This window comes from Manis javanica, chromosome 10, assembly GCF_040802235.1.
Source record: "Manis javanica isolate MJ-LG chromosome 10, MJ_LKY, whole genome shotgun sequence".
Classification (NCBI taxonomy): Eukaryota; Metazoa; Chordata; class Mammalia; order Pholidota; family Manidae; genus Manis; species Manis javanica.
In genome coordinates this window covers 49,697,620-49,723,710 of record NC_133165.1, presented here as the reverse complement: position 1 = coordinate 49,723,710, position 26,091 = coordinate 49,697,620, and the positions used below count along the sequence as shown (strand labels likewise).

At 39.2% G+C, this 26,091-nt stretch overlaps 1 protein-coding gene across 10 annotated transcripts in view; it reads left to right on the top strand.

Moving 5' to 3' along the window:
* Nucleotides 1–687: 687 nt before the first annotated feature.
* TNRC6A (trinucleotide repeat containing adaptor 6A) overlaps nucleotides 688–26,091 on the top strand; it is a 112,438-nt gene continuing 87,034 nt past the window's right edge. For 2 of the 10 annotated variants that reach the window (XM_036991983.2, XM_036991986.2), the window contains exons 1-2: nucleotides 725–1,435; nucleotides 1,816–1,863. In XM_036991983.2, the coding sequence (XP_036847878.2) occupies nucleotides 1,431–1,435; nucleotides 1,816–1,863 (53 nt within the window). In that variant the 5' untranslated portion in view covers nucleotides 725–1,430. Of the gene's footprint in view, nucleotides 1,436–1,815; nucleotides 1,864–5,175; nucleotides 5,236–26,091 lie in introns of those variants that run through there. The other 8 variants (XM_036991987.2, XM_036991985.2, XM_036991984.2 and 5 more) reach the window with 7 other exon arrangements.

The window sequence follows — 26,091 nt, the reverse complement described above, 5'->3', positions numbered from 1 at the left end:
AAAAACCGCATATCATCAGTTAACATTTTTGTACATATACTCTAGGACTTTCAGAGTATTCATTCATTTATTCATGAACTTATTACCCACCTCCCTCCGAGAGGATAGGAACTAGGCAGTTAAGGGAGGTCTTGTTTCTTTCTAATGGGAGAGATTTGGGCATGTTTTAAAGTCTGTGGGAGGACCCAGTTTAGAAAGAGGAAAATGGGACCAGTGAGGTGTCTGAAAAGAAATGGATTCAAAGCACAGAGGAATCATCTTCAGATTAGAGAAGAAAACAAAAGCCTTGTGAGAGGATGGAAAGAATACATACATACACACGAATCTATGCATGTATGTATATTGGCTGTAATACCAGTAAGTATATACTATCTTGTACCTACATATAGGTACATATTTTCACTTTATCTACATGTATGTATCTTACGGTTTCTTACCGTGTGAGCTACTTTGGAACCTGCTTTTCCACTTATTCTACCGTACCCATTTCCCCCATGCCATTACCCTACCTCCCCGTCACTTTTACACCATCCTAACGCATGCCAGTAGTTTTTAAAGCCATCTCGCAATGTTGGACTTTTAGCCGTTACAGTTTTTCACCATCATCAATGCCAGGACTTAATATCTTTAAGGTGAAATATTTGTAGATACCCAAGATTCTTTCCTGAACAGAAATTGTGCAGGCGAAATTGCTGAGTCAAATGGTCTGCAAAATTAGGTGGATAAAAATCGCTTTTAAACCTGGCAGCTCACCTCAGGTATGCATTCTTTACCAGAGAACGAAACAGAAAAGCAGAGCAATTAAGTAACTGACCCAAGGTAAAAAAATATTTAGAAGTGACGGATTTCAAAAGCTGCGCGGGCTGCTCTTGCCGCGGCCGGGGTAGAATTTGCAGTTTAGGATTTTTTTTTTTTTTTTTTTTGTGGGGCTTTTTTGGTGTGTTCTGGTGGGGGGAGGGCCGGGCGGCACGGAAGGAAACGTGTGTCGCAGCAGAGGAGAGGAACTCAAGAGATCAGAACCGGCCGAGGGTAGAAGGCAGCGCTTGGGGCTCGGTGAGGCGCCGGCCGCTCTGCTGGGCGCCTCGAAGGCTGTGACCTCCCAGGCGGGCCCCGCTGGGGACTGCGCGCCGCACCGGGACGGTTGCCAAGGGCCTGCCCCGTCTGCGGGTCCAGTTGCTAGGGCCTCCATCTTGAGGTCGCTGGCCGCGGCGCCCCCGGAAGGGGTTGCCGAGCAGGGCATTCGCTTCCGGTCCGGGGCCTGCGGTGGCGGCGGCGGCGGCGGCGGCGGCGGTAGCGGCGGCGGCGGCAGCGGGTCGGTGTAGAAAATGGCGCTGGTGCAGCGGCTCGGGCCTCTCCCCGCGGCGCTGCGGAGGGCTTGAGGCTCGCGAGCCTTACTCGCCGCACCCCACTCGCTCGTGCACTTTACACATATGAGGTGAGCGGGGCGGGGGGCGGGGGCCTCCCTCCGGGCGGGAGGAGCCTCGGGCGCTGCCGCAGGGCCCGAGACAGTGAGTGGTGGCGGCGGCGGCTCCGGGTGTCCCCGAGACCTCGGCCTCGGCGTGGGGGGCCGGGCGGGGCGCGGGCTGCGCTGCTGCGGGGGCCGGGCGGGGTCAGGCTGCGCCCTGGGGTCGGGCGGGGGGCTGCGGCTTGCCGCGCCGCCTGCTCGCAGTCCGGGCTGCAGCTCCGCAGGTTTGTGAGCACCCCGGGCTCCCACCCCTCCGCTCCCGCATCGGGCCCCGGTGCCAGTCTCTGCAGCAGCAGCTCCGTTTTCACGCGCATCTGTCTCTCTCTTTTTTTTTTTTTTTTCTGTTCCAGAGAATTGGAAGCTAAAGCTACCAAAGACGTAGAAAGGAATCTTAGCAGGTAAGATGGGCGATCTTTCTGTCTCTCGCCCATTAATCGTGTATTTCCACTCTTGGTTTGCCCTTTCTGGGTTTAGAAATTCCCCCGTGTCATTTTCTTTCGCACGCAGGCAATAGACGTTCGGGAATAGAGGCCGGAGGGAGTATTGACTGCAGGGATTGCGGGGAGCTGCGTAATTAACGCGTGTGTTGCTTTTTTTGGAAAAGAAAAAACAGCGAAAAGCAATTCTTGTAAACTTAGTTAAAGCATTCTCACCCTTCTAGAATTTAATTAGGGGACTTGTGCATTAATTACTATTGTCAATGGTTGCAGGCATTGTGTGACTCATGATTGAGGCGGCCCTTCCGGCGGGCTGTCAAACTGTTTTGGTTTCCCCGTTATTACTTTGTAACTCAAATTGTCTCTATAAAAAGATACTGTGTTCACATCCCCCCCCCCACCCCGCTCCCCCCCACCCCCGGACCAATACATTGTAGTCTGGAAGATTCCCTTGGACTGGAAATAGATTTGCCCTTGAACTTTACCAAACATAAAATCCGATTTGTTTTCTTTTGAAGTTACATTTATGTCCAAGTTAGGTGTTTTTAATCTTTTTATCAGCTGCTAAAATTATTAAAATGTGTTGCCAATAAGGGTTACATTCCTGTTAGGGCCTGAGTGCGCACTGGTAACTTGAATCATTATGACAAAGGGAGTTTTTTTGTTTTTGAAGAGATGCCTTTATGGAAATATTTAACTTTATTGAGGTGTAATCGCTTAAGCATCAGACATTACACTGTATTTAACTCTTCTGCACATTTTCTCTCTCAGTCTTGTCCTTTTTTGCCGATTTCTTTTGCATCATATTAGGACACCCAGAAACTTCTAGATGAACAGAATCAGTGAGCAGTTTTCTTTCACTTGGACAGAAATAAAATTTATCTCAGGTCTTAACATAGTTTGTCCTTGGTGATTGTAAGTTTTAGGTTTATGTTGAGGTTATTAACACTATACAATTGAGATCATCTGAATATTTTTCACCTTATAGACTCATTCCAAATTGCGGGTCTTCTGAGTTTTTTAGATATTAGTCCGTTAAGGCAATCATTTAAGAATCTGCTCAGTTGCTGGAAGATGGGCATGGTTGGTTTACCAAATAAGAGATTATCTGTTATTCAGAATAATTATGGGATAATTTAAGGGAAATTAAGCCTGACATCACTGACTAAATAACTGTTCCTTAGCTGTTTAAATGTTTTGTTGACTGACGCTATGAAAGAAATGTTAAGATATGAAACCATTAAAAGAACAGGTTGAGTTAGTTTTTAGGGTGTAATTTCAGCAGCAGAAAGGAGCTTGAAGTTTGGGTCTCTCCAATTTTTGCTTTGTCAGGTAGCTGTATTAGTATAATTTCTGTGGAGATTTTCTGTGACTTGATTAAAAATTGTCTTTACCACGGGTATAATTTGCATTGGTATTGCAGTTGGGTAAAACTTGGGAGTCTCTCTCAGCTATGTATCAGAGTTTGAATGCTGGTTTGCCACTTACAATATGACCTTGACTCAACATATCACTTAGCTTCTCTGATCTACAAAACGAGAGGGACCAGCCACTTGCTAAGGTCTTTCAGCCCTGTGGGCTATATTAAAGGGGTTCAGTGTTGTCCCTAGCCACAGAGAGCATGTACAATCTAGTAGGAAGACTGTAGTAAGTACATAGCTAATACAAGGTAAATGATGATGCTATCTCATTCACATGCTTGAGCATCTTCAGTTGGTTAGAAGGGACAAAAAGAAAAAACAGGTATCGAGGTTAAAAGGCAGTGTGTACTAAGTAAGGACTGTGAAGGGGAAGAATTACTAAAGGTTCAAAGTATTCTGAGGTGGGAGAGGTGAGATTAGGTGGGCAAGTGCTGCCTTTCCGTTCCACCTCTAGGTCTGTTTGCCTTTTCCCAAATAAGGAGAGTGTATCTGTCTTCAACCATTGGTGCTCTCCCAGGAAGTCAAGGAATTATTTTATATCCATCAAGTAAACATTTCTTGGGCATCTTCCTTATCCCAAATGCAAGGCTAAGCACTAAGGAGGAGGAGAATGGAAGTAGCTAGACTTAGCAAATGTCACTGTGTCTCTGGCACACTTTCCTGAAGACTACATGGGCTCCCACCTGAGCTCTGGGGCACTCTTTGAGGTAGGAACTGTTACTATCGCTGTTTTACAGATGACGACTTCAGGACACACATAAGTGACTTTCAGGAGGTTACACCCTGGTAAATTGGAGGAGCTGTCAGAGTTCCAATTCTATCATCTCTTACTAGAGGCATGTTTCTTCACCCATGAAAAATTTGAAAATACCTTTGGGGAGGCAGAACTGACAGATTCCTGCAGTACTTGTAGTTGAGAGTTTTTCAGCCTGGGCACTGTTGACGTTTTGGGCTGGGTAATTTTTTGTTGTGGTATGTGTCCTGTGCAGTATGGGATGTTCAGCAGCAGCTGCCAGTAGAGCTCCCTACCCAGTGTGACAATCAGAAATGTCTTCAGACATTGCTAAATGTCCCCTGGGGGCAAACTCACCCCCCCAGGTGAGAACCATTGTGTTAGAACTTGATATTTCCTGGAGATAGTCAAACATTTAGATTCTTTTATGATAAATCTTTACGTGTTAAATTAATTTCAACATTTTTTAATACTGTGGAAGTCTAATTCCTATTTAATGTGGACTTCTGGTTTGGACTCTACTCTCTGAACGTCAAGTCATGTTGTCATTTTCCTTTTCCTCTGCTAAGGTGCAAATCCTCAAGACAGTGGGCCAGGTAGCCAAAACTGGACCAAGAGTTAAATTTAGTTTACCACCTTAGGTGAACTATCTTTCTTATTTCACTGTTGACCCTTAAAATTGTCAATGTCAGTATCTTGTGCATTCAGAAGAGGGAACTAGCATGTTTCGTTGAGGGTGACTACCATTGGAATTTAAAAAATGGCATTGGTTTTGAAAGGCCGAGTGAAAGGCAGTGTAAGGACAATGGTAAAAATCAAGGCACAAAATGCAGAGAGTACAGGGAATTCTGAAATAACAGTCAGTAGTTCAGTTAGATTGGCGTGTTAGGATGGGGGCAGATGGAGAGGTTTGCAAATGTCACTTTTCACATACATCTTTAGATGGCAGGGAGCTATCACTGTCTTTGATAGATAATGATAACTAGTGTCTTGGCGAAAGGTGATAAAAACCTGAATTAGAGTGGTCGAAAAAAAAAAGTGAGAGGATGAGGTACTAAGGAAGTGGATTTTAGGGTTAGTTGTGAGAGGAATCTGAATACACAGGGGTCTCTGTCTTAGGTGAATCTTCACCTGGAGAGAATAGAAGTCAGGACAGAAACAGGAGTTTGGGAACAGAAGGTAAGTTACCTTTTCCAGTTGTAAAAAAAACCTCTTCTAACTTAACTGGTCTAATTAAAAAATACATTTTGGAGGCCAAAGCCATAGAATCAGTGAGTATTTAGAGCTCTGGACCATGACATCAGATAGAGGCCAGCCAGATTCTGATCCTTTCATTTTACAAATGAGAAAACTTTGGTGGAGACAGATCCAGTAACTTAGTCAAGAAACTTGTCTCTAACAAGTTTCAGAGCTGGGATTCAAAAGGGCCTTTTGACTCAACTGTAGGGTTCTTTCAACCATGCAGCATTTTATTTTGCACAGAAGAAAAAATGTAATTTTGACTTTTCTTCTTTCTGAAAATATAAGAATTATTCCATGTATTTTGTTCCCATTCTAGTAATGAATTTATTGTGATGTAGGGTGTATTGTCCAAAGTAGCTGTTACATGCTGCTCATAGGCTGATTTTTTTTTTTCTAAGCCTACTGTTAAATGCCATCCTACACGAAGAGTTGTAAGATGCTGTAATATATAATGTAGCATCTAAACTGGGACCTTTCTATCTGAGACACTTTTGCCTCGGACAAATGCTAAATAAAAGACTAGGGACAGCAGGAGTAAACCAGGCCATTAGGTCTCCATAGAAAAGGTGGGCCCTGCTTTTGTAATTCCTCAACCTTTATCTCGGGGGGGGGGTTGGGGGGGAGTCATCTTCTGATTTGGTTAAGCTTTTCTGTTGCTTTCCTATGAAATGGTTTATAGGCCAGCAGTTCATGTTGGTAGGTCTCTTTCTAGCTGAATTTGGCAGCTGTGTGGTAAATCAGTGATAAAATAAATGATCACAAAATGTAAGATTGATTTAAAAATGTAACAACCCTCTCTGGAAAATTTAAATATAAATCATTAAAAGTCTGAGTACCATTCTGTAACCTCTTGAGAATTTTGGCATCTGAAGTCAGTCTGCAAGTATAAATTAAAGTCCTTTACCATTAGTTCTGTTTTATGGCAACCACAGAAGTATTTCTCACTATTAGAAAGACTAAAATAGGTATGTGCTGTATGTGTCTGCTCAGACTGATTTATGACAAGTCTCATTCAAAATCAAGAAAGTGTCCTCCCTTTTAAATTTTTTAAATTACTCTGTCAGCAAAGTAGCAAGAGTAATGTATTGAGCACCTGGATCTCTGTCTAGGTTCACTGAATATTAATTTTTTTTTGCCATATTTGTTTTATCATGCTACATAAAATAAATAAAACAATACTTAACTCACAAGAATGAGAGCACTGTATAAAACAATCAGATAATCGCACATAAGGAAGTTTAACTGGGCTACTATTTAGTCTATACCCAAATTTTCCCAGTTGTTGCAGTAACATCTTTTTAAATATGTTTGTTCTTTTCCCTTAATCCCTCTATCCATGGTTATATTTGGTTGTCTCGATTCCTTACATCAGGAGCAGTTCTTTACCCTTTCCTTCCCTTTTCATGACATTGTCATTTTGGCATAGTCCAGACCAGTTGTTTTTGCGGCTTTCAATTTGGATTTGTCTGAATGTTTCTGTCTAATCAGTTTCAGGGTGAACCTTGTGGGCAGAAATATCCTAAAGGTGATGTCTGTGTTCTCCACACAGCTCCTCAAGCTCCCTTCTCCTCCATTTTAAAGTTTACCCAGTACTTTCACCTTTACACTAACTCAGTGTTGAAATCTTGTGGATATGTCAATTAACTTAAATTGAGATACTATTTTAAATAGTTGAGATTACAGTAACTACAGGCCTTCATGTTTAAATGGATCAGTTGTGATGATTGCAACTTTTTTGAAGGTCATTCTGAAGGTGGCTCCCTTATTGTTGGACATGAAAGTTGTTTGTTTTCAGCTTTCACTGGTGATATGCTGATAGCCCTGGTCTGTGAGACGTAAGGCCTAGGCTTGTGATATGCATTCTGAATCCCATTGAAGGTAGAGTGGCATTGTGCCACCAAAATGGGTTCATATCCTGGATTGATACCCCAAATGGTATGAGGTAGTTGAAAAATTGTGTGCTTAGCATTTATAAGATTTCAAAAAGTCATAGCTCCCCAAACATTAAGAAACACTGTGTTATAGGAAGGATGTCAGAGGTACTGAGTAGTAACAATAAAAGGAAGATTTTGAGATTCACAAAACGGGAAAGTAATATTTGACTAAGGTGTAAAGTTCTTTAAAAAAAATACAGTTTAAATTTCCTATGAAGGTGCTCTTATTTTTAAAATGATTTGCATACTCTATGTGTGAGAGTTGGCTGTGAAGCAGAAATCCTAGCATTTCTACTCTTGTGTCTAGGGAAAAGCATTTTGAATTTTCAGCAGCAGTATGTTATGTGACAATGACTCAGCTGGCTTCCCATTTTAAATGGAATGTTCAAAACAGATTGAAACCTGGTGAAGGAATTTTATACTTTGAACCTTACAAGATATTTTCTGCAAACAGCAATTGATTGGATTTTGTATAATGACAAACAAGATTAAACCAAGTCACTTGTTTGGCTGTTCTTGCTAGTGGTTTTGAGTCAGCCCATACTTACTGAGCAGCTTGCTGCAGTGAGATAGAATATTTTCATGATTTTGACATCTGTGCTTTGTTGAGTATGGTCCCCTATTCCTATTATTCTGTTGAAGTATTTCTCTACAACACAAGGGCACAGTACTATTTGGGGCTTAAATATACACTTATTTTTTATTTTTTAAATTTTTTTAAATTTTTAAATTTTTTTATTTTGTTATCATTAATCTACAGTTACATGAAGAACATTGTGTTTACTAGGCTCCTCCCTTCACCAAGTCCCCCCACAAACCCCATTACAGTCACTGCCATCAGTGTAGTAAGATGTTGTAGAATCACTACTTGTGTTCTCTGTTGTACAGCCCTCCTCATGCCCCCCTCCTCACATTATACATGCTAATCATAATGCCTCCTTTCTTTTTCCCTGCCCTTATCCCTCCCTTCCCACCCATTCTCCTCAGTCCTTTTCCCTTTGGTAACTGTTAGTCCATTCTTGGGTTCTGTGATTCTGCTGCTGTTTTGTTCCTTCAGTTTTTCTTTGTTCTTATACTCCACATATGAGTGAAATCATTTGGTACTTGTCTTTCTCCGCCTGGCTTATTTCACTGAGCATAATGCCCTCTAGCTCCATCCATGTTGTTGCAAATGGTAGGATTTGTTTTCTTCTTATGGCTGAATAATATTCCGTTGCATCTTCTTTATCCGTTCATCTACTGATGGACACTTAGGTTGCTTCCATTTCTTGGCTATTGAAATATACACTGATTTTAAATGTATTTTTTAGGTATTGATGTTTGACCATAGGAAGGATGTCAGAGAAATATGTTTTACTTAATATACTACTTGTGAATCTCTGGGTAATGTGAGGCATATAAGTGAAAATCTTACCATGTAAAGATAGAAAGGGACAGAAAGTGTGCATTCTCTACACTGCTACGAGTTCTTCATTGTCAAGCCACAGTTCTGAGCTTGCCACTCATTATTTCTTAGAAACCTGTGCTGGAATTTAAGCCCATACTCTTGTCTGTGCTCAGCTTATCTATTTACCTTTATCCCTTCTGTTACTGCACTATCCTCAACTCCCCTCTGACCCCTTCAATTTCTCCGTCAATTTTAATAATAACCTTATTGAGAAAAAATTCACATACCATAAAATTCACCCTTTTAAGGTATGTGAATCACTGGTTTTTAGTCTAGAGTTGTGCAGTCATCACAACTACCTAATTTCAGAATATTTTTATCATCCCTCACCAAGAACCCAATACCTATAATAATCATTTCCCATTCAACCCTACTCCCATCCCTGGCTACCACTAGTCTACACTCTACTTTCATGGAGTTGCCTGTTGTGGACACTCCATTTTTGGCTCTGTATGTCTTGCTTGTTTCACCTTGCATGTTTTCAGGGTTCACCCATGCTATAGCACATATCAGCACAGTTGGCCCTTGAACATAATGGGTTTGAACTGTGTGGATCCACCCGTAGATTTTTTTCCAATAAGTATATTGGAAAAGTTTTGTAGATTTGCAGCAATTTGAAAAACATGTTTTTTTTTCTGTAACTTACTTTATTGTAAGAAAACAGTATGTAACACATACACAAAATATGTTTTAATTGGCTGTTTATGTTACTGGTAACACTTCCAGTGAACAGCTGTTAGGTAAAGTTTTTGGAAGTCAGAAGTTACACGCAGATTTTTGACTGTGTCGGGGGGATCAGTACCCCTAACCCCTCTCCCAATGCTGTCCAAGGGTCAACTGTACTTCATTTTTAATGTGGGTGAAAAATACTTCCATTCTATAGCCATACCACATTTTATTCATTAATCAGTTGATGAGCATTAGGGTTGTTTTCACTTTTGAGCTAATATGAGTAATAATGCCATGAACATTCATGTACAAGTTTCTGAGTGCACATACGTTTTCGTTTCTTTGGGTATTTACTTAGGAGTGGAATTGCTGGAGCATATGGTGATTCTGTGTAACTTTAAAAAAAAATTTTGGTATCATTAATCTACAATTACATAAAGAACATTATGTTTACTAGGCTCCCCCCTTCACCAAGTTCCCCCCACAAACCCCATTACAGTCACTGTCCATCAGCCTAGAGATACTATAGAATCACTACTGGTCTTCTCTGTGTTGCACAGCCCTCCCCGTGCCCCACCTCACATTATACATGCTAACCTTAATGCCCCCTTTCTTTTTCCCCACCCTTATCCCTCCCTTCCCACCCATCCTCCCCAGTCCCTTTCCCTTTGGTAACTGTTAGTCCATTCTTGGGTTCTGTGATTCTGCTGCTGTTTTGTTCCTTCAGTTTTTCTTTGTTCTTATACTCCACATATGAGTGAAATCATTTGGTACTTGTCTTTCTCCGCCTGGCTTATTTCACTGAGCATAATACCCTCTAGCTCTATCCATGTTGTTGCAAATGGTAGGATTTGTTTTCTTCTTATGGTTGAATAATATTCCATTATGTATATATACCACATCTTCTTTATCCATTCATCTACTGATGGACACTTAGGTTGCTTCCATTTCTTGGCTATTGTAAATAGTGCTGCGATAAACATAGTGGTGCATCTGTCTTTTTCATACTGGGCTGCTGCATTCTTAGGGTAAATTCCTAGATGTGGAATTCCTGGGTCTAATGATATTTCTGTTTTGAGATTTTTGAGGAACCTGCATATTGCTTTCCACAATGATTGAACTAATTTACATTCCCACCAGCAGTGTAGGAGGGTTCCCCTTTCTGCACAACCTCGCCAACATTTGTTGTTTGTCTTTTGGGTGGTGGCAATCCTTACTGATGTGAGGTGATATCTCATTGTGGTTTTAATTTGCATTTCTCTGATGACTAGTGATATGGAGCATCTTTTCATGTGCCTGTTGGCCATCTGAATTTCTTCTTTAGAGAACTGTCTTTTCAGCTCCTCTGCCCATTTTTTAATTGGATTATTTGCTTTTTGTTTGTTGAGGTGCGTGAGCTCTTTATATATTTTGGATGTCAACCCTTTATCAGTATGTCACTTACGAATATATTCTACCATACTGTAGTATGCCTTTTTGTTGTATTGATGGTGTGCTTTGCTGTACAGAAGCTTTTCAGCTTGATATAGTCCCACTTGCTCGTTTTTGCTTTTGTTTCCCTTGCCTGGGGAGGTATGTTCATGAAAAAGTCGCTCATGTTTATGTCCACGATATTTTTGCCTATGTTTTTTTCTAAGAGTTTTATGGTTTCATGACTTACATTCAGGTCTTCGATCCATTTCAAATTTACTTTTGTGTATAGGGTTAGACAGTGATCCAGTTTCATTCTCTTACATGTAGCTGTCCTCTGTGTAACTCTTTAGGAACTGCCAGACTATTTCCAAAGCAGCTCACTGCATTTTACATTTCCACCAGGAATGTATGAGGGTTCCAGTTTCTCCACATCCTTACCTGTTCTTCTTAACTGTTCTTTTTGATATTAGTCATCTTGGTGTGAAGTGGTATGTCATAGTGGTTTTGATCTGTTTTTCTGGCTAATGTTGAGTATCTTTAAATGTGCTTATTGGCTATTTGTGTATCTGATTTGAGGAAATGTCTATTCAAATCTGTGTCCATTTTTAAATTTGATTTTTTTTATTGTTGAGTTTTAAGGGTTCTTCATATATTCTAGAAAAGAGTATTAAAAATACTTTTTCTCATTCTGTGGGTTGCCTTTTTCATTTTCTTAATGTTGTCCCTTGAAGCCCAAAAGTTTTAAATTTTGGTATGTCCAGTTTACCTTCTTACCCATTTTTGAGTGTACATTTCAGTGATGTTAAGCACATTGACAGTGTTGTGCAACTATTACCACTACCCATCTCAACTCTTTATCTTGCATATTAAACAGTAACTCCCCATTCTCCCCTTCCCTCAGCCCCTGGAAACCACCATTCAGCTTTCCATGTCTATGAATTTGTTCTAGGTACATCATGTATATAGGTGGAATCATTTAGATTTGTCCTTTTGTGACTGGCTTATTTCAGTTAACATAATATCCTCAGTGTTCATTGTTGTTGTAGCACATCAGTCAGTTGATTTTTGTATGTTGAGCATGTATCCTACAGCTGTTCTGAACTTGTTTATTATTTCTAATTTGTGTGTGTGTGTGTGTGTGTGTGTGTGTGTGTGCATGTGTTGTGGTAGGAGGGATTCCTTAGGACTTTCTATATATAAAATCATGTTATCTTGTGAACAAAGTATAACTTCTTTTCTGATCTTGGTGCCTTTTATTTATTTATCTTGCCTGATTTTTCTGACTAGAACCTATAGTACAGTGCTGAATAGAAGTGACAAGAGTGGATGTTCTTTTCTTGATTCTAATCTTAGCAGAAAAGCATTCAACCTTAGCTATTATGGAAGATGAGCTGTGAGCTTTTTGTAGATGGCCTTTATCAGGTGAAGAAAGTTCTCTTCTACTCCTAGTTTGAGTGTTCCTGTCTTTCATGAAAGAGTTTTGAGTTTCTTTAAATGCTTTTCTGTGTCTATTGCATTGTTGTCTGTGTAGGTGTTGTCCTTCATTCTGTTAATACATTAGATCGATTGATTTTCATGGTAAGCCAACCTTGCATTCCTGGGGTGAATTCCTGCATGGGCCTTGTGATAAGTCCTCCTTTTTATATGTTGCTATATTTGATTTGTTAGTCTTCTGTTGAAGATTTTTGTGTCTGTGCTCATAGAGTTATGATCTGTAGTTTTCTCTTGTGATATCTCTGATTTGGACTGGTTTGGAATCTGGGGTCTCGAGCTGTTGGTTTGGCATTTAAGTCATTGTGCATTGTGCTGCAGTAATGGTTTTTATATAGTCAGTTCTATTTTCATTTTTTATTTAAAAAGTTTTCCCCCAGCTTTGTTAAGATTGACAAAATCAATTCCGTTTCTACACTTACTTCCCTATGCCCCACCCCCATGGTACTCTACAGCCCTTGGGTGTGGTGTGTGTGTGGGTGTGTCTTAAGATACTGAAATCCAGCTTTATAATTTAAGGTGTATAACTTGTTGATTTGATACACTTATATACTGCAATGTGATTACCACTGAAGTGTTGGGTAATACTTTTTCCATGCCACATACTCATTTTTTGTGGTGAGAACATTTAAAATATAGTCTCTTAGCAACTTTGAAATACATAATACAGTATTGTTGACTGTGCATTAGATTTCCAGAATTTATTCCTGTGCTAGTTGCAAGTTTATACCCTTTAACAACTCCCCAGTACCCCCAGTTCCCCAGTGCCTAATAAACACCATTCCACCATGTACTGTTTCTACAAGTTTTACTTTTTTGATTCCACATATAAATGATACCATATAGTATTTTTTTTCTGTCTGACTCGTTTCACTAAGCTTAATGCCCTCAAGGCCCATCCATGTTATCAAAAATGGCAGAATTTCCTTTCTATGGCCAAATAATATTCCATTGTATGCATATATATGTACCATATCTTCTTCATCCATTGACAGATGCTTAGGTTGTCTCCATATCTTGGCTATTGTGACTTAACACTGCAGTAAACGTGGGAGTGCAGATATCTTTTTCATATCCTGTGTTCATTTCCTTTGAATATATACCCAGAAGTGGGATTGCTGGGTCATTGGTAGTTGTATGTTTAATTTTTTGAGGACCTTCCCTACTGTTTCCATAGTAGGAGAACCAATTTATACTCTCACCAACAGTGCTCTAGGGTTCCCTTCTCTGCATGTCCTCTCACCACTTGGCTATCTCCTCTCTTTTTTTGATGATGGCTATTCTGAAAGGTGTGTCAATTCCCTTTTATACTGTCTGTCCTTCCTTCTTTGGTTGCAGCCTTTATACCCTAACCGTAGTCTAGCGCAGTGATTTTGTACCTTGTATCTTGTAGCTAACATTTAGTGTATGCTTACTTGGATCTGTTAAGCACTTCCTCTGTATTAGTTTACCTAATCTTCACTATTGTTTGAGGGAGTTACACAATTTTTTTTTTGAGAGGGCATCTCTCATATTTATTGATCAAATGGTTGTTAACAACAATAAAATTCTGTATAGGGGACTCAATGCTCAATGTACAATCATTAATCCACCCCAAGCCTAATTCTCGTCAGTCTCCAATCTTTTTAAGCATAACGAACAAGTTCTTACATGGTGAACAAGTTCTTACATTGTGTATAAGTTCTTACATGGTGAACAGTACAAGGGCATTCATCACAGAAACTTTCAGTTTTGATCACATATTATGAACTATAAACAATCAGGTCAAATATGAATATTCGTTTGATTTTTATACTTGATTTATATGTGAATCCCACATTTCTCCCTTATTATTATTATTATTATTATTATTATTATTATTATTATTATTATTAATAAAATGCTGAAGTGGTAGGTAGATGCAAGATAAAGGTAGAAAACATAGTTTAGTGCTGTAAGAGAGCAAATTTAGATGATCAGGTGTGTGCCTGTAGACTAAGTGTTAATCCAAGCTAGACAAGGGCAGTAAAACATCCACGGATGGAGAAGATTTCTCTCAAAACAGGGGGGGTGAGGTTCTAAGCCTCACCTGTGTTGATCCCCAATTTCTCACCTGATGGCCCCCTTGTGACTGTGCCTGTCTTAGGTTGTTCCTTCCTTGAGGAATCTTACCCGTCTCTGGCTAACCAGTCATCTTCCGGGGCCATACAGGGAAATGTAAAGTTGGTAAGTGAGAGAGAGGCAATATTGTTTGAAAAGGCTAGCTTTTTACTTCGTTGCAGATTTATGTCCTGTGGCTTTTATGCCCAGTATTTGTCTTGAGGTATCTTTACCACTTGGAAGAATTATGATACTAGGTAAATTCGATATGAGGCACGAATTCTATTTAAGGGTTGTAATTAGGAAGGAAGAAGAAAAGCTATAGGAGTAGCAGACGGAAGATAACATGAGCAGATTGATTATTTCTTTGACATATCTTCTTGTAGAGTAACTTAAGCATGTATAGGTTTTGAACTACTAATTAAATTGCGTACACACATTAACATAATAGGAATACAGTTACATAACCAAAGCAGACCTATAATTACCAGCCATCTCCAGTGAAACCAAGAAAACCAGTTAGGCACCCTAGGCATTTTTGAAAACTTATTTTTGATATGGTGGATATTGTCCAACTGATCTTGAACAGTCTGAGAGAAATCAGACAAATTAAAACAACCCATTCCTGGGGACTGTTCACATCCCATATGTTCTTTTAACAGTAGATAGTCTGTAGTCCTAAGATTTTGGAGCGCTACAACTTGCACTTCTCCTAATTCTTGGTTGAGTTCCAACAGTATAGATCCAGTCAACTTTGTTGTTTTACTGTATGTACAGGCCAGCTTAGATATCTCCTTCTTCATTCCAATGGCAAGTCCAGGAACCAGTGGGATGAATGCAGCTACAGCTGTAGCAGCACCTGGATCTTTGTTGAGGTTTTTTGATGATCATCTACTGGTATGACTCTTCCAGAGAGTGCTGATGTTGGAAGTTCTTCTTCATATCGTATCTTAGTTCATTTTCTGGGTAGCCAAATTAGGCTTTGATCCTCTGTATAAACACAAACACACCCTTTGCCTACACTTTTATATGCCCTTTATACCATTGTGTAGAACTCATTGGAGGTCACCACACAGGAACTGTTTTGTTTTTTTTAAGAGAAAGGAATATTATCAGAAAACTGTACCTCCGTACCTGATCATCTGACACCCTTTAAGTGATCAAAATTAAGGATATTTAAAGCATGCATTAATCATTGATTTACAGTTAATTTTTTCCTATCAGGGAGTAATCCCCCTTCTCTTTCTTTTTTTTTTTGTTATCTTTAATCTACACTTAAATGAAGAATATTATGTTTACTAGGCTCTCCCCTATACCAGGTCCCCCCTATAAACCACTTTACAGTCACTGTCCATCAGCATAGCAAAATGTTGTAGAATCACTACTTGTCTTCTCTGTGTTATACAGCCCTCCCCTTTCTCCCACCCCCATTATGCATGCTAATCTTAATACCCCCATTCTACTTCCCCCCTTATGCCTCCCCACCCACCCATCCTCCCCAGTCCCTTTCCCTTTGGTACCTGTTAGTTCATTCTTGGGTTCTGTGATTCCGCTGCTTTTTGTTCCTTCAGTTTTTCCTTTGTTCTTATACTCCACAGATGAGTGAAATCATTTGGTATTTCTCTTTCTCCGTTTGGCTTATTTCATTGAGCATAATACCCTCCAGGTCCATCCATGTTGCTGCGAATGGTAGGATTTGCCCTCTTCTTACGGCTGAGTAGTGTTCCATTGTGTATATGTACCACATCTTCTTTATCCATTCATCTACCGATGGACATTTTGGTTGCTTCCAATTCTTGGCTATTGTAAATAGTGCTGCGATAAACATAGGGGTGCATCTGTCTTTCTCAAACTTGATTGCTGCATTCTTAGGGTAAATTCCTAGGAGTGGAATTCCTGGGTCAAATGGTAAGTCTGTTTTGAGCATTTTGATGAACCTCCATACTGCTTTCCACAATGGTTGAACTAATTTACATTCCCACCAGCAGTGTAGGAGGGTTCCCCTTTCTCCACAGCCTCGCCAACATTTGTTGTGGTTTGTCTTGGATGGCAGCCATCCTTTACTGGTGTCAGGTGATACCTCATTGTAGTTTTAATTTGCATTTCTCTGATAATTAGCGATGTGGAGCATCTCTTCATGTGTCTGCTGGCCATCTGTATTTCCTTTTTGGAGAACTGTCTGTTCAGTTCCTCTGCCCATTTTTTAATTGGGTTATTTGTTTTTTGTTTGTTGAGGCATGTGAGCTCTTTATATATTTTGGACATCAAGCCTTTATTGAATCTGTCATTTACAAATATATTCTCCCATACTGTAGGGTTCCTTTTTGTTCTATTGATGGTGTCTTTTGCTGTACAGAACCTTTTCAGCTTGATATAGTCCCACTTGTTCATTTTTGCTGTTGCTTTCCTTGCCCGGGGAGATATGTTCAAGAAGAGGTCACTCGTGTCTATGTCTAAAAGGTTTTTGCCTATGTTTTTTTCCAAGAGTTTTATGGTTTCATGACTTTCATTCAGGTCTTTGATCCATTTTGAATTTACTTTTGTGTATGGGGTTAGACAATGGTCTAGTTTCATTCTCCTACATGTAGCTGTCCAGTTTTGCCAGAACTATCTGTTGAAGAGACTGTCATTTCACCATTGTATGTCTATGGCTCCTTTATCAAATATTAATGGACCATATATGTTTGGGTTAATGTCTGGAGTCTCTATTCTGTTCCGCTGGTCTGTGGCTCTGTTCTTGTGCCAGTACCAAATTGTTTTGATTACTGTGGCTTTGTAGTAGAGCTTGAAGTTGGGGAGTGAGATCCCCCTACTTTATTCTTCTTTCTCAGGATTGCTTTGGCTATTCGGGGTCTTTGGTGTTTCCATATGAATTTTTGAATTATTTGTTCCAGTTCATTGAAGAATGTTGCTGGTAATTTGATAGGGATTGCATCAAATCTGTATATTGCTTTGGGCAGGATGGCCATTTTGATGATATTAATTCTTCCTAGCCATGAGCATGGGATGAGTTTCCATTTGTTACTGTCCCCTTTAATTTCTCTTAAGAGTGATTTGTAGTTTTCAGGGTATAGGTCTTTCACTTCTTTGGTTAGGTTTATTCCTAGGTATTTTATTCTTTTTGATGCAATTGTGAATGGAATTGTTTTCCTGATTTCTCTTTCTATTGGTTCATTGTTAGTGTATAGGAAAGCTACAGATTTCTGTGTGTTAATTTTGTATCCTGCAACTTTGCTGTATTCTGATATCAGTTCTAGTAGTTTTGGAGTGGAGTCTTTAGGGTTTTTTATGTACAATATCATATCATCTGCAAATAGTGACAGTTTAACTTCTTCTTTACCAATCTGGATTCCTTGTATTTCTTTGTTTTGTCTGATTGCCATGGCTAGGACCTCCAGTACTATGTTAAATAACAGTGGGGAGAGTGGGCATCCATGTCTAGTTCCCGATCTCAGAGGAAAAGCTTTCAGCTTCTCGCTGTTCAGTGTAATGTTGGCTGTGGGTTTATCATAAATGGCCTTTATTATGTTGAGGTACTTGCCCTCTATTCCCATTTTGTTGAGAGTTTTTATCATGAATGGATGTTGAATTTTGTCAAATGCTTTTTCAGAATCTATGGAGATGATCATGTGGTTTTTTTCTTTCTTTTTGTTGATGTGGTGGATGATGTTGATGGATTTTCAAATGTTGTACCATCCTTGCATCCCTAGGATGAATCCCACTTGGTCATGGTGTATGATCCTTTTGATATACTGTTGAATTCTGTTTGCTAATATTTTATTGAGTATTTTTGCATCTACATTCATCAGGGATATTGGTCTGTAGTTTTCTTTTTTGGTGGGGTCTTTTCCTGGTTTTGGTATTAGGGTGATGTTGGTTTCATAGAATGAGTTTGGGAGTATTCCCTCCTCTTCTATTTTTTGGAAAGCTTTAAGGAGAATGGGTATTATGTCTTCTCTGTGTGTCTGATAAAATTCCGAGGTAAATCCATCTGGCCAGGGGGTTTTGTTCTTGGGTAGTTTTTTGATTGTCATTTCAATTTCTTTGCTCGTAATTGGTTTGTTTAACTTTTGTGTTTCTTCCTTGGTCAGTCTTGGGATGTTGTATTTTTCTAGGAAATTGTCCATTTCTTCTAGGTTTTCCAGCTTGTTGGCATATAGGTTTTTATAGTAGTCTTTAATAATAATTATTTGTATTTCTGTGGAGTCTGTCGTGATTTTTCCATTCTCACTTCTGATTCTCTTGATTTGTGTTGATACTCTTTTTCTCTTAATAAGTTTGGCTAGAGGCTTATCTATTTTGTTTATTTTCTCAGAGAACCATGGTGCTCTTGGTTTCATTGATTTTTGCTATTGTTTTATTCTTCTCAATTTTGTTTATTTCTTCTCTAATCTTTATTATGTCCCTCCTTCTGTTGACTTTAGGCCTCATTTGTTCTTCTTTTTCCAGTTTTGATAATTGTGATGTTAGACTATTCATTTGGGATTGTTCTTCCTTCTTCAAGTTTGCCTGGATCGCTATATACTTTCCTCTCTCTTAAGACTGCTTTTGCTGTGTCCCACAGAAGTTGGGGGTTTGTGTTGTTGTTGTCATTTGTTTCTATATATTCCTTGATCTCTATTTTGATTTGTTCATTGATCCATTGATTATTTAGAAGCATGTTGTTAAGCCTCCATGTGTTTGTGAGCCTTTTTGTTTTCTTTATAGAATTTATTTCTAGTTTTATACCTTTGTGGTTCGAAAAATTGATTGTTAGAATTTCAATATTTTGGAATTTACTGAGGCTCTTTTTGTGGCCTAGTATGTGGTCTATTCTGGAGAATGTTCCATGTGCACTTGAGAAGAATGTATATCCTGTTGCTTTTGGATGTAGAGTTCTATAGATGTCTATTAGGTCCATCTGTTCTAGTGTGTTGTTCAGTGCCTCCGTGTCCTTACTTATTTTCTGCCTGGTGGATCTATCCTTTGGGGTGAGTGGTGTGTTGAAGTCTCCTAAAATGAATGCATTGCAGTCTGTTTCCCCCTTTAGTTCTGTTAGTATTTGTTTCACATATGCTGGTGCTCCTATGTTGGGTACATATATATTGAGAATGGTTATATCCTTTTGTTGGACTGAGCCCTTTATCATTATGTAGTGGCCTTCTTTGTCTCTTGTTACTTTCTTTGTTTTAAAGTCTATTTTGTCTGATATTAGTACTGCAACCCCTGCTTTCTTCTTGCTGTTGTTTGCCTGAAATATGTTTTTCCATCCCTTGACTTTTAGTCTGTGCATGTCTTTGGGTTTGAGGTGAGTTTCTTGTAAGCAGCATATAGATGGGTCTTGCTTTTTTATCCATTCTATTACTCTGTGTCTTTTGATTTGTGCATTCAGTCCATTTACATTTAGGGTGACTATTGAGAGATATGTACTTATTGCCATTGCAGGCTTTAAATTCGTGGTTACCAAAGGTTCAAGGTTAGCTTCTTTAGGATCTTACTGCCTACTTAGCTCGCTTATTGAGCTGTTATATACACTGTCTGGAGATTCTTTTCTTCTCTCCCTTCTTATTCCTCCTCCTTCTTTCTTCATATGTTGGGTGTTTTGTTCTGTGCTCTTTTTAGGAGTGTTCCCATCTAGAGCAGTGCCTGTAAGATGCCCTGTAGAGGTGGTTTGTGGGAAGCAAATTCCCTCAGCTTTTGCTTGTCTGGGAATTGTTTAATACCTCCATCATATTTAAATGATAGTCATGCTGGATACAGTATCCTTGGTTCAAGGCCCTTCTGTTTCATTGTATTAAATATATCATGCCATTCTCTTCTGGCCTGTAGGGTTTCTGTTGAGAAGTCTGGTGATAGCCTGATGGGTTTTCCTTTATAGGTGACCTTTTTCTCTCTAGCTGCCTTTAAAACTCTTTCCTTTTCCTTGATCCTTGCCATTTTAATTATTATGTGTCTTGGTGTTGTCCTCCTTGAATCCTTTCTGTTGGGGGTTCTGTGTATTTCTGTGGTCTGTTCTATTATATCCTCCCCCAGTTTGGGGAAGTTTTCAGCAATCATTTCTTCAAAGACACTTTCTATCCCTTTTTCTCTCTCTTCTTCTGCTGGTACCCCTATAAGACGGATATTGTTCCTTTTGGATTGGTCACACAGTTCTCTTAGTACTGTTTCATTCCTGGAGATCCTTTTATCTCTCTCTGTTAGCTTCTATATGTTCCTGTTCTCTGGTTTCTATTCCTTCAATGGCCTCTTGCATCTTACCCATTCTGCTTATAAATCCTTCCAGGGTTTGTTTCACTTCTGTAATCTCCTTCCTGGCATCTGTGATCTCCCTCCAGACTTCATCCCATTGCTCTTGCATTTTTGTCTGCATCTCCGTCAGCATGTTCATGATTTTTATTTTGCATTCTTTTTCAGGAAGACTGGTTAGGTCTATCTCCTTCTCAGGTGTTGACTCTGTGATCTTTGTCTGCCTGTAGTTTTGCCTTTTCATGGTGATAGAGATAGTTTGCAGAGCTGGTACGAGTGACGGCTGGAAGAGCTTTCCTTCTTATTGGTTTGTGGCCTTCCTCTCCCCGTTCGTGAGGCGCTGGGTTCTTGCAGGTGTGGATGTGGTCTGGATGTTGTCCTGTGTCCTCTGGTCTCTATTTGAGGAAGAGTTGTCTTTGTTATATTTTCAGATATATGTGGTTTTGGGAGGAGATTTCCGCTGCTCTACTCACGCCGCCATCTTGACTCCACCCCTCGGGAGTTACAATATGAGACCTCATAAATGAGAAAATGGATGCTTCAGAGCAATTAAACAAGTTCCTTACCCTAGTAGGTAATGGAGTTGAGATTTAAGCCCACTTGTCTATGGCATCAGAGGCAGAGCTCTTAACTGTATGCTATACTGCCCAGGAAATGCTTGTTTAAATAGATTGGATTTAAACTGTCCCTTAAAGAAGTAGAGTTGGGTAGAATAAGAGTGAAAAAGGTGCACATTTGGTGGTGGTAATGAGGTGAGAATGGTAGTTAAAGAAAGAAGCAGGAATTGGCACTTAATTCCTGCTCAATTGGTGCTCAATGCTGGGGGTGTTAGCAGAACTGGTTTTTGTCTCCAGAGCAGTGATTAGTCTGATTGGAAGAGTGACGTTAACATCTGAAATAAATAGAAAATGAGCATTGTTCAATTAGAGGTCAAGGGTGAGGTTTGTATGAGTTGGAAAGAATCATGAAGGAACAAGTTATTAAGCCTCAAAAGAGGAGTAGAATTTTTAGGAGGGTAGTTCATAAACCAGATTTTGGGTCTGGCTTACCACTGCCCTGCACCATACAAGTCACTTACTTAGGTGTTCTAATCCTTGGTTTCTTTAACTGTGAAATGGGAATACCACCAGTTTCTGTTTCAAGGTTGTGGATTCAGAATGGATACTCTTAGAGCACTTTGTAAATCAGAGTGTTTCTTTTGTGGTGGGGTATCTTATATTTCTGATCTTACCAGCTCCTCAACTTGAGCAAATAATTTTAAGATATAGGGAATTTTGCAAGAATAGAGCAAAGAATTCCTGAATATTCTTCACGTATATGCCACAAATGTTAACATTTAACCTCATTTGTTGTATCACTCTTTTTACATATGTATTGTTTTTTCCTGAACCATGTGAGAATAACTTGGAAACATGATGTTCCTTTATTTTACCCCAGGAAACTTGAATATTTATTTCCTAAAATCAAAGACATTTTCTTAGTAAGTACAATATCATTTTAAAAGTTGATAAAGTAATACTGGTACAGTCTTAATAGTGAATCTACAGATCTTAAGCAAATTTTGCCAGTTCAATAATGCCTTTAGAGTATGAGTTAGCTGTTTGATTGATTGTCCCTCAGCCTGTATTTTTCTTTTGATTTCCTCTTGAGTAGATTCAGGCTATGCATTCTGGGCAGGAATGGCAGAGAACTAATGTGTTTCGCTTAGTGCATCATACCAGAAGGTGCATGATGTCCGTTTATCCCGTTGCTGGTGATGGTAACTTGTTTAAGGTGACACATATCAGGCTTTGCCTCTGTAAAGTTAGTATTTTTCCCTTTGTAATTAATAATTAGAGTTGATGGGTTTGAACTTCGTGGGTCCACTTATCATGGATTTTTTCAAAAAATATATTGAAAATATTTTTGGAGATTTGTGACAATTTGACAAAATTTTCTTTTCTATACCTCTGTTGTAAGAATACAGTACATAATACATGTAACAAAAAATGTGTTAATTGACAGTTTATGTTACCAGTAGGGCTTCTAGTCAATACAAGGCTATTATTAGTAGTTAAGTTTTTTGAGGGGGCCAAAAGTTATATGTGGTTTTTTGACTGTACAGGGGGTTGATGCCCCTAACCCCTTGTTGTTCAAGGGCCAACTGTATGTTGTTGGGAGAACTTTGAGGCTATGTAAGTATCTTTTTTCTCATCAGTATTCTTGTCTGAATCAATGGATTGCCAAATAGTGATTTTCTAAGTCCATTCTTTCTGTATTAGTTGACATTCTGTAAGATCTACCCCTTTACCCTATTCATTCATGTATGCATGCATGCATGCATACAGGCATTGTTTTACTATCACTAAGGACTCAGGGATCATCCATTTCATTTAATTGGTGGTTGGAATCCTTAACAAGTATTATTGTTCAGGTTATGGGGCCAGTGGAAGCTCCCTTCAAGCTCAGCTTCCTACTATTTGAAGAGAACCAGACTGTATCATCTGGATGCTCACTGCTCGCTCTTCATGCCCTACTTTCTCTTCATTCTTAACAGGAAGATATGCTGACTCCTAACTTCCACCTGTGCCTCCAAGCTTTCTGCCTGTGTTTCATGGTTCAAAATCAAATGCTATCTAGGAAAATGCAGTATTGCTGCTATCCTGTCTCTTGTCCTCTTTTCTCCCCATATTCCTGTCACATAATAGATATTTTAATTAGTTTGTGTGTTTCCAGACTTTCTTTATACAAATACAAGCACATGAGGATATATATAGTTCTCTCTCCACCTTCTAACATAAAAGATAGTATACTAAGCCTTAGTTTTCCCCCCAACCCCAAATAACTGCACAACTTCCAGATCCTTTCATCAGAACATGGAGGCCTTCTTTATTTGCTTTATAAATGCATAGTATTTCACTTTATGACTGTATCAGTTTTATTTAACTACATTAGTATTTGTGGATATTAAACTACCTGTGGCTGTAAACTAGCCCCTCTTGTGCTATTCCATCTATCATCACCTTCTCTGAATCTTTATTCTTTAACCCCCTTTCTACTTACAAATAAGTACTAGTCTTCCTTATTTTAAAAATAATTTAAAAGACTTCATTTTTATCCTGTTCTCTTCATATCACTGCCAGAATTTTTGAAAAACTGACCAAATCCTGATTTTACTCTTACCTATGTTTGCTGCATTTGGGTTTCCATCTCTACTATCTGATGATACTACAGTTTTGAAGGCTACTAGTGACTTCTTACCATTAGTGGTAGGTCAGCTTTGGTGATTAATTTAAGTGTAGGAGGACAAGAAGGAGAAGAAAAGAAGGGGGTGTATGGGTTGACTAACAGAAAAAGGAGAAACAGGAAGGGTGGGAGAAAAAAGAATAAAGAATAAGAGGAAAAGTAGGAGACCAATGTTTTTTGGCAGAAGATGTGAAATGTATTTTCATAACTAACTTGTACTGCTGGCTTCTGTGTGAAGATAAGCTGACTTATGGTAAGTTGCTGATTGATTGGCCTTTTGGGCCCTCTGGAAAGTTGGCCTCTATTTTCTCTATCATAAAGCAAGATAAAAACATCTAACCCTTTGTCCCCATGATTGTCATTTCTGACATCAGAGCCTTCAGCTTAAAATTTTTGCTTTCTAAAGTCTATAGTTGTCCTTAATGTATCTCTATTTTGTCATTCTTACTAATATTGTCAATTGTTCTCATTTCTTATTTTTATCTTGTATTTATTCTTTGCTTTTTATCCCCACTCCCATCATTGTGGTTCAGGACATGACAGATTTACTTGGATTACTGCAACAATCTTCTCACCCTACTTAGCAATTTAATTTCCAGAGTCTGGGGAACAGATATATTTTAAGTCAGAAGATCTGTTACTTAATTTATGTAAAGAAAAGGATTTATTCTCTGTGGTGTCTGAAGAGAATAGGTATCATGGTGTAGGTGAGAGGAAAGACCATAACTTTGAGAACCTACATTTGAATCCTGACTCCTTCCACCCTGTACTAGCTACATGATGTTGGACAGCTCACTAGCCCTTCTCAGCTTCTGTTTAGTCATCTATAAAAGGAAATACCTTTACCTATCATTTTTTTTTAAGTGACAGTTAAATGGGAAAATGTACATCAAGTACCCATCATAGTCACTAACATTTTAATCACTCAGAGGTTTGTTCTCTCATTTCTAGGTCTAGAACTTAAGAGATTTGAGTATCCACTGACCTTCAGGGGATGAATGATTGCTGACTGGAGTGTTGTCTTTGTGGAGTGTGTTTCAAATATGATGGACCACTAGGACCTGTCAGATCCATCAGCCCTTATTCCTTTTGATAGATATGGTAAATGATAAACTCAACATCTTAATGAATCTCTATTAGCATTTAAATCCTGAAAACAAGTGTTTGGAGCCAGGAGGCATATTTATATATTTTTTCCAGTTGGTTTTCTGAAGTAGATGTGAGAAAAATGTGGTTAGTTGAATGTGAGGACAGTGCTAAAGATCAGAACTTTTTTTCTTTATGCTTAACAGCTTTGGCTAATACTGTAATACTTCCCTGACAGCAAATGTGGTATGTCTTACATCTTTTAAGTACCAGAGAGACCATTTTAGGCCAGGAAAGCAGTGCTAACCTCATCAAAAAGTCTTCAAAATGAAGTTTGAGTAGGGAGAAGAAATTCCAGGAAAATAGTAAGGGATCCCTTGGGGTAAAATCATAGTGACAAAGAACAAGGTTAGAAAAGGATGTGTCTGTAGTTCACAGAATACAAAGAACAGATACTGAAGATTCCCGATGTTTTTGCATGTTCTGTGTAAGTGCCCGTTGCGTGTTGAGAAGAGTCAGAGGGGATGCAGTCTCTCTGGTGCCCCTGAGCGTCGGTGAGGCGGGTACATGACTGGACATCGGAGCGCTTACTAGAGGCACTGTTGTGAAGAAAGCACGCATTTAATCCTTATAAAATGATAAGTAGATGTATGCAGTAATTTATCCCCAATTCTAATGAAGAAACTGGGGCTAAAGAAGGTTAAATATTCAGAGCTAGTGCTCTTTCTTAAGGGTAGCATGACAATGATGTAACTTTATCACCTTTATTTACTTATTCTACTCTTCCTCTCGTAAGCTGTGGCTGTCTTGATCCTCAACTTGTCTGGCATCATGGTGTGAGCGAGCATCTGGCTTACTCTCTTTGCCTCCCTCACACAGAATGTGTGAAAGGCAGTGAGTCAAGGTTGCAGTTGGCAAAAATCTGTTTTGTTGTTCTATTAGCTACAGACAGTTGTACTCAGAACAAAATGATAATGAAATATGGCCACAGTATCATACTCTTCTTCTAACTGCTAAGTGATGTAAGCAGTCACATACTTATAACTTTACAAAATTGCCATCAGTCGTACATGTCATTTGTTCTGTTTTTCACTGTCTACCTGCATGTCCTCTCAGTTTCTTCTATTAGCAAAGCCAGTTGTGGCACACCTACAGCACTGGAAGTTTCTTATGTATTTGCCTTTCTCGTTTTATCTTCTCTATCCCCACTACTGTATGCATATC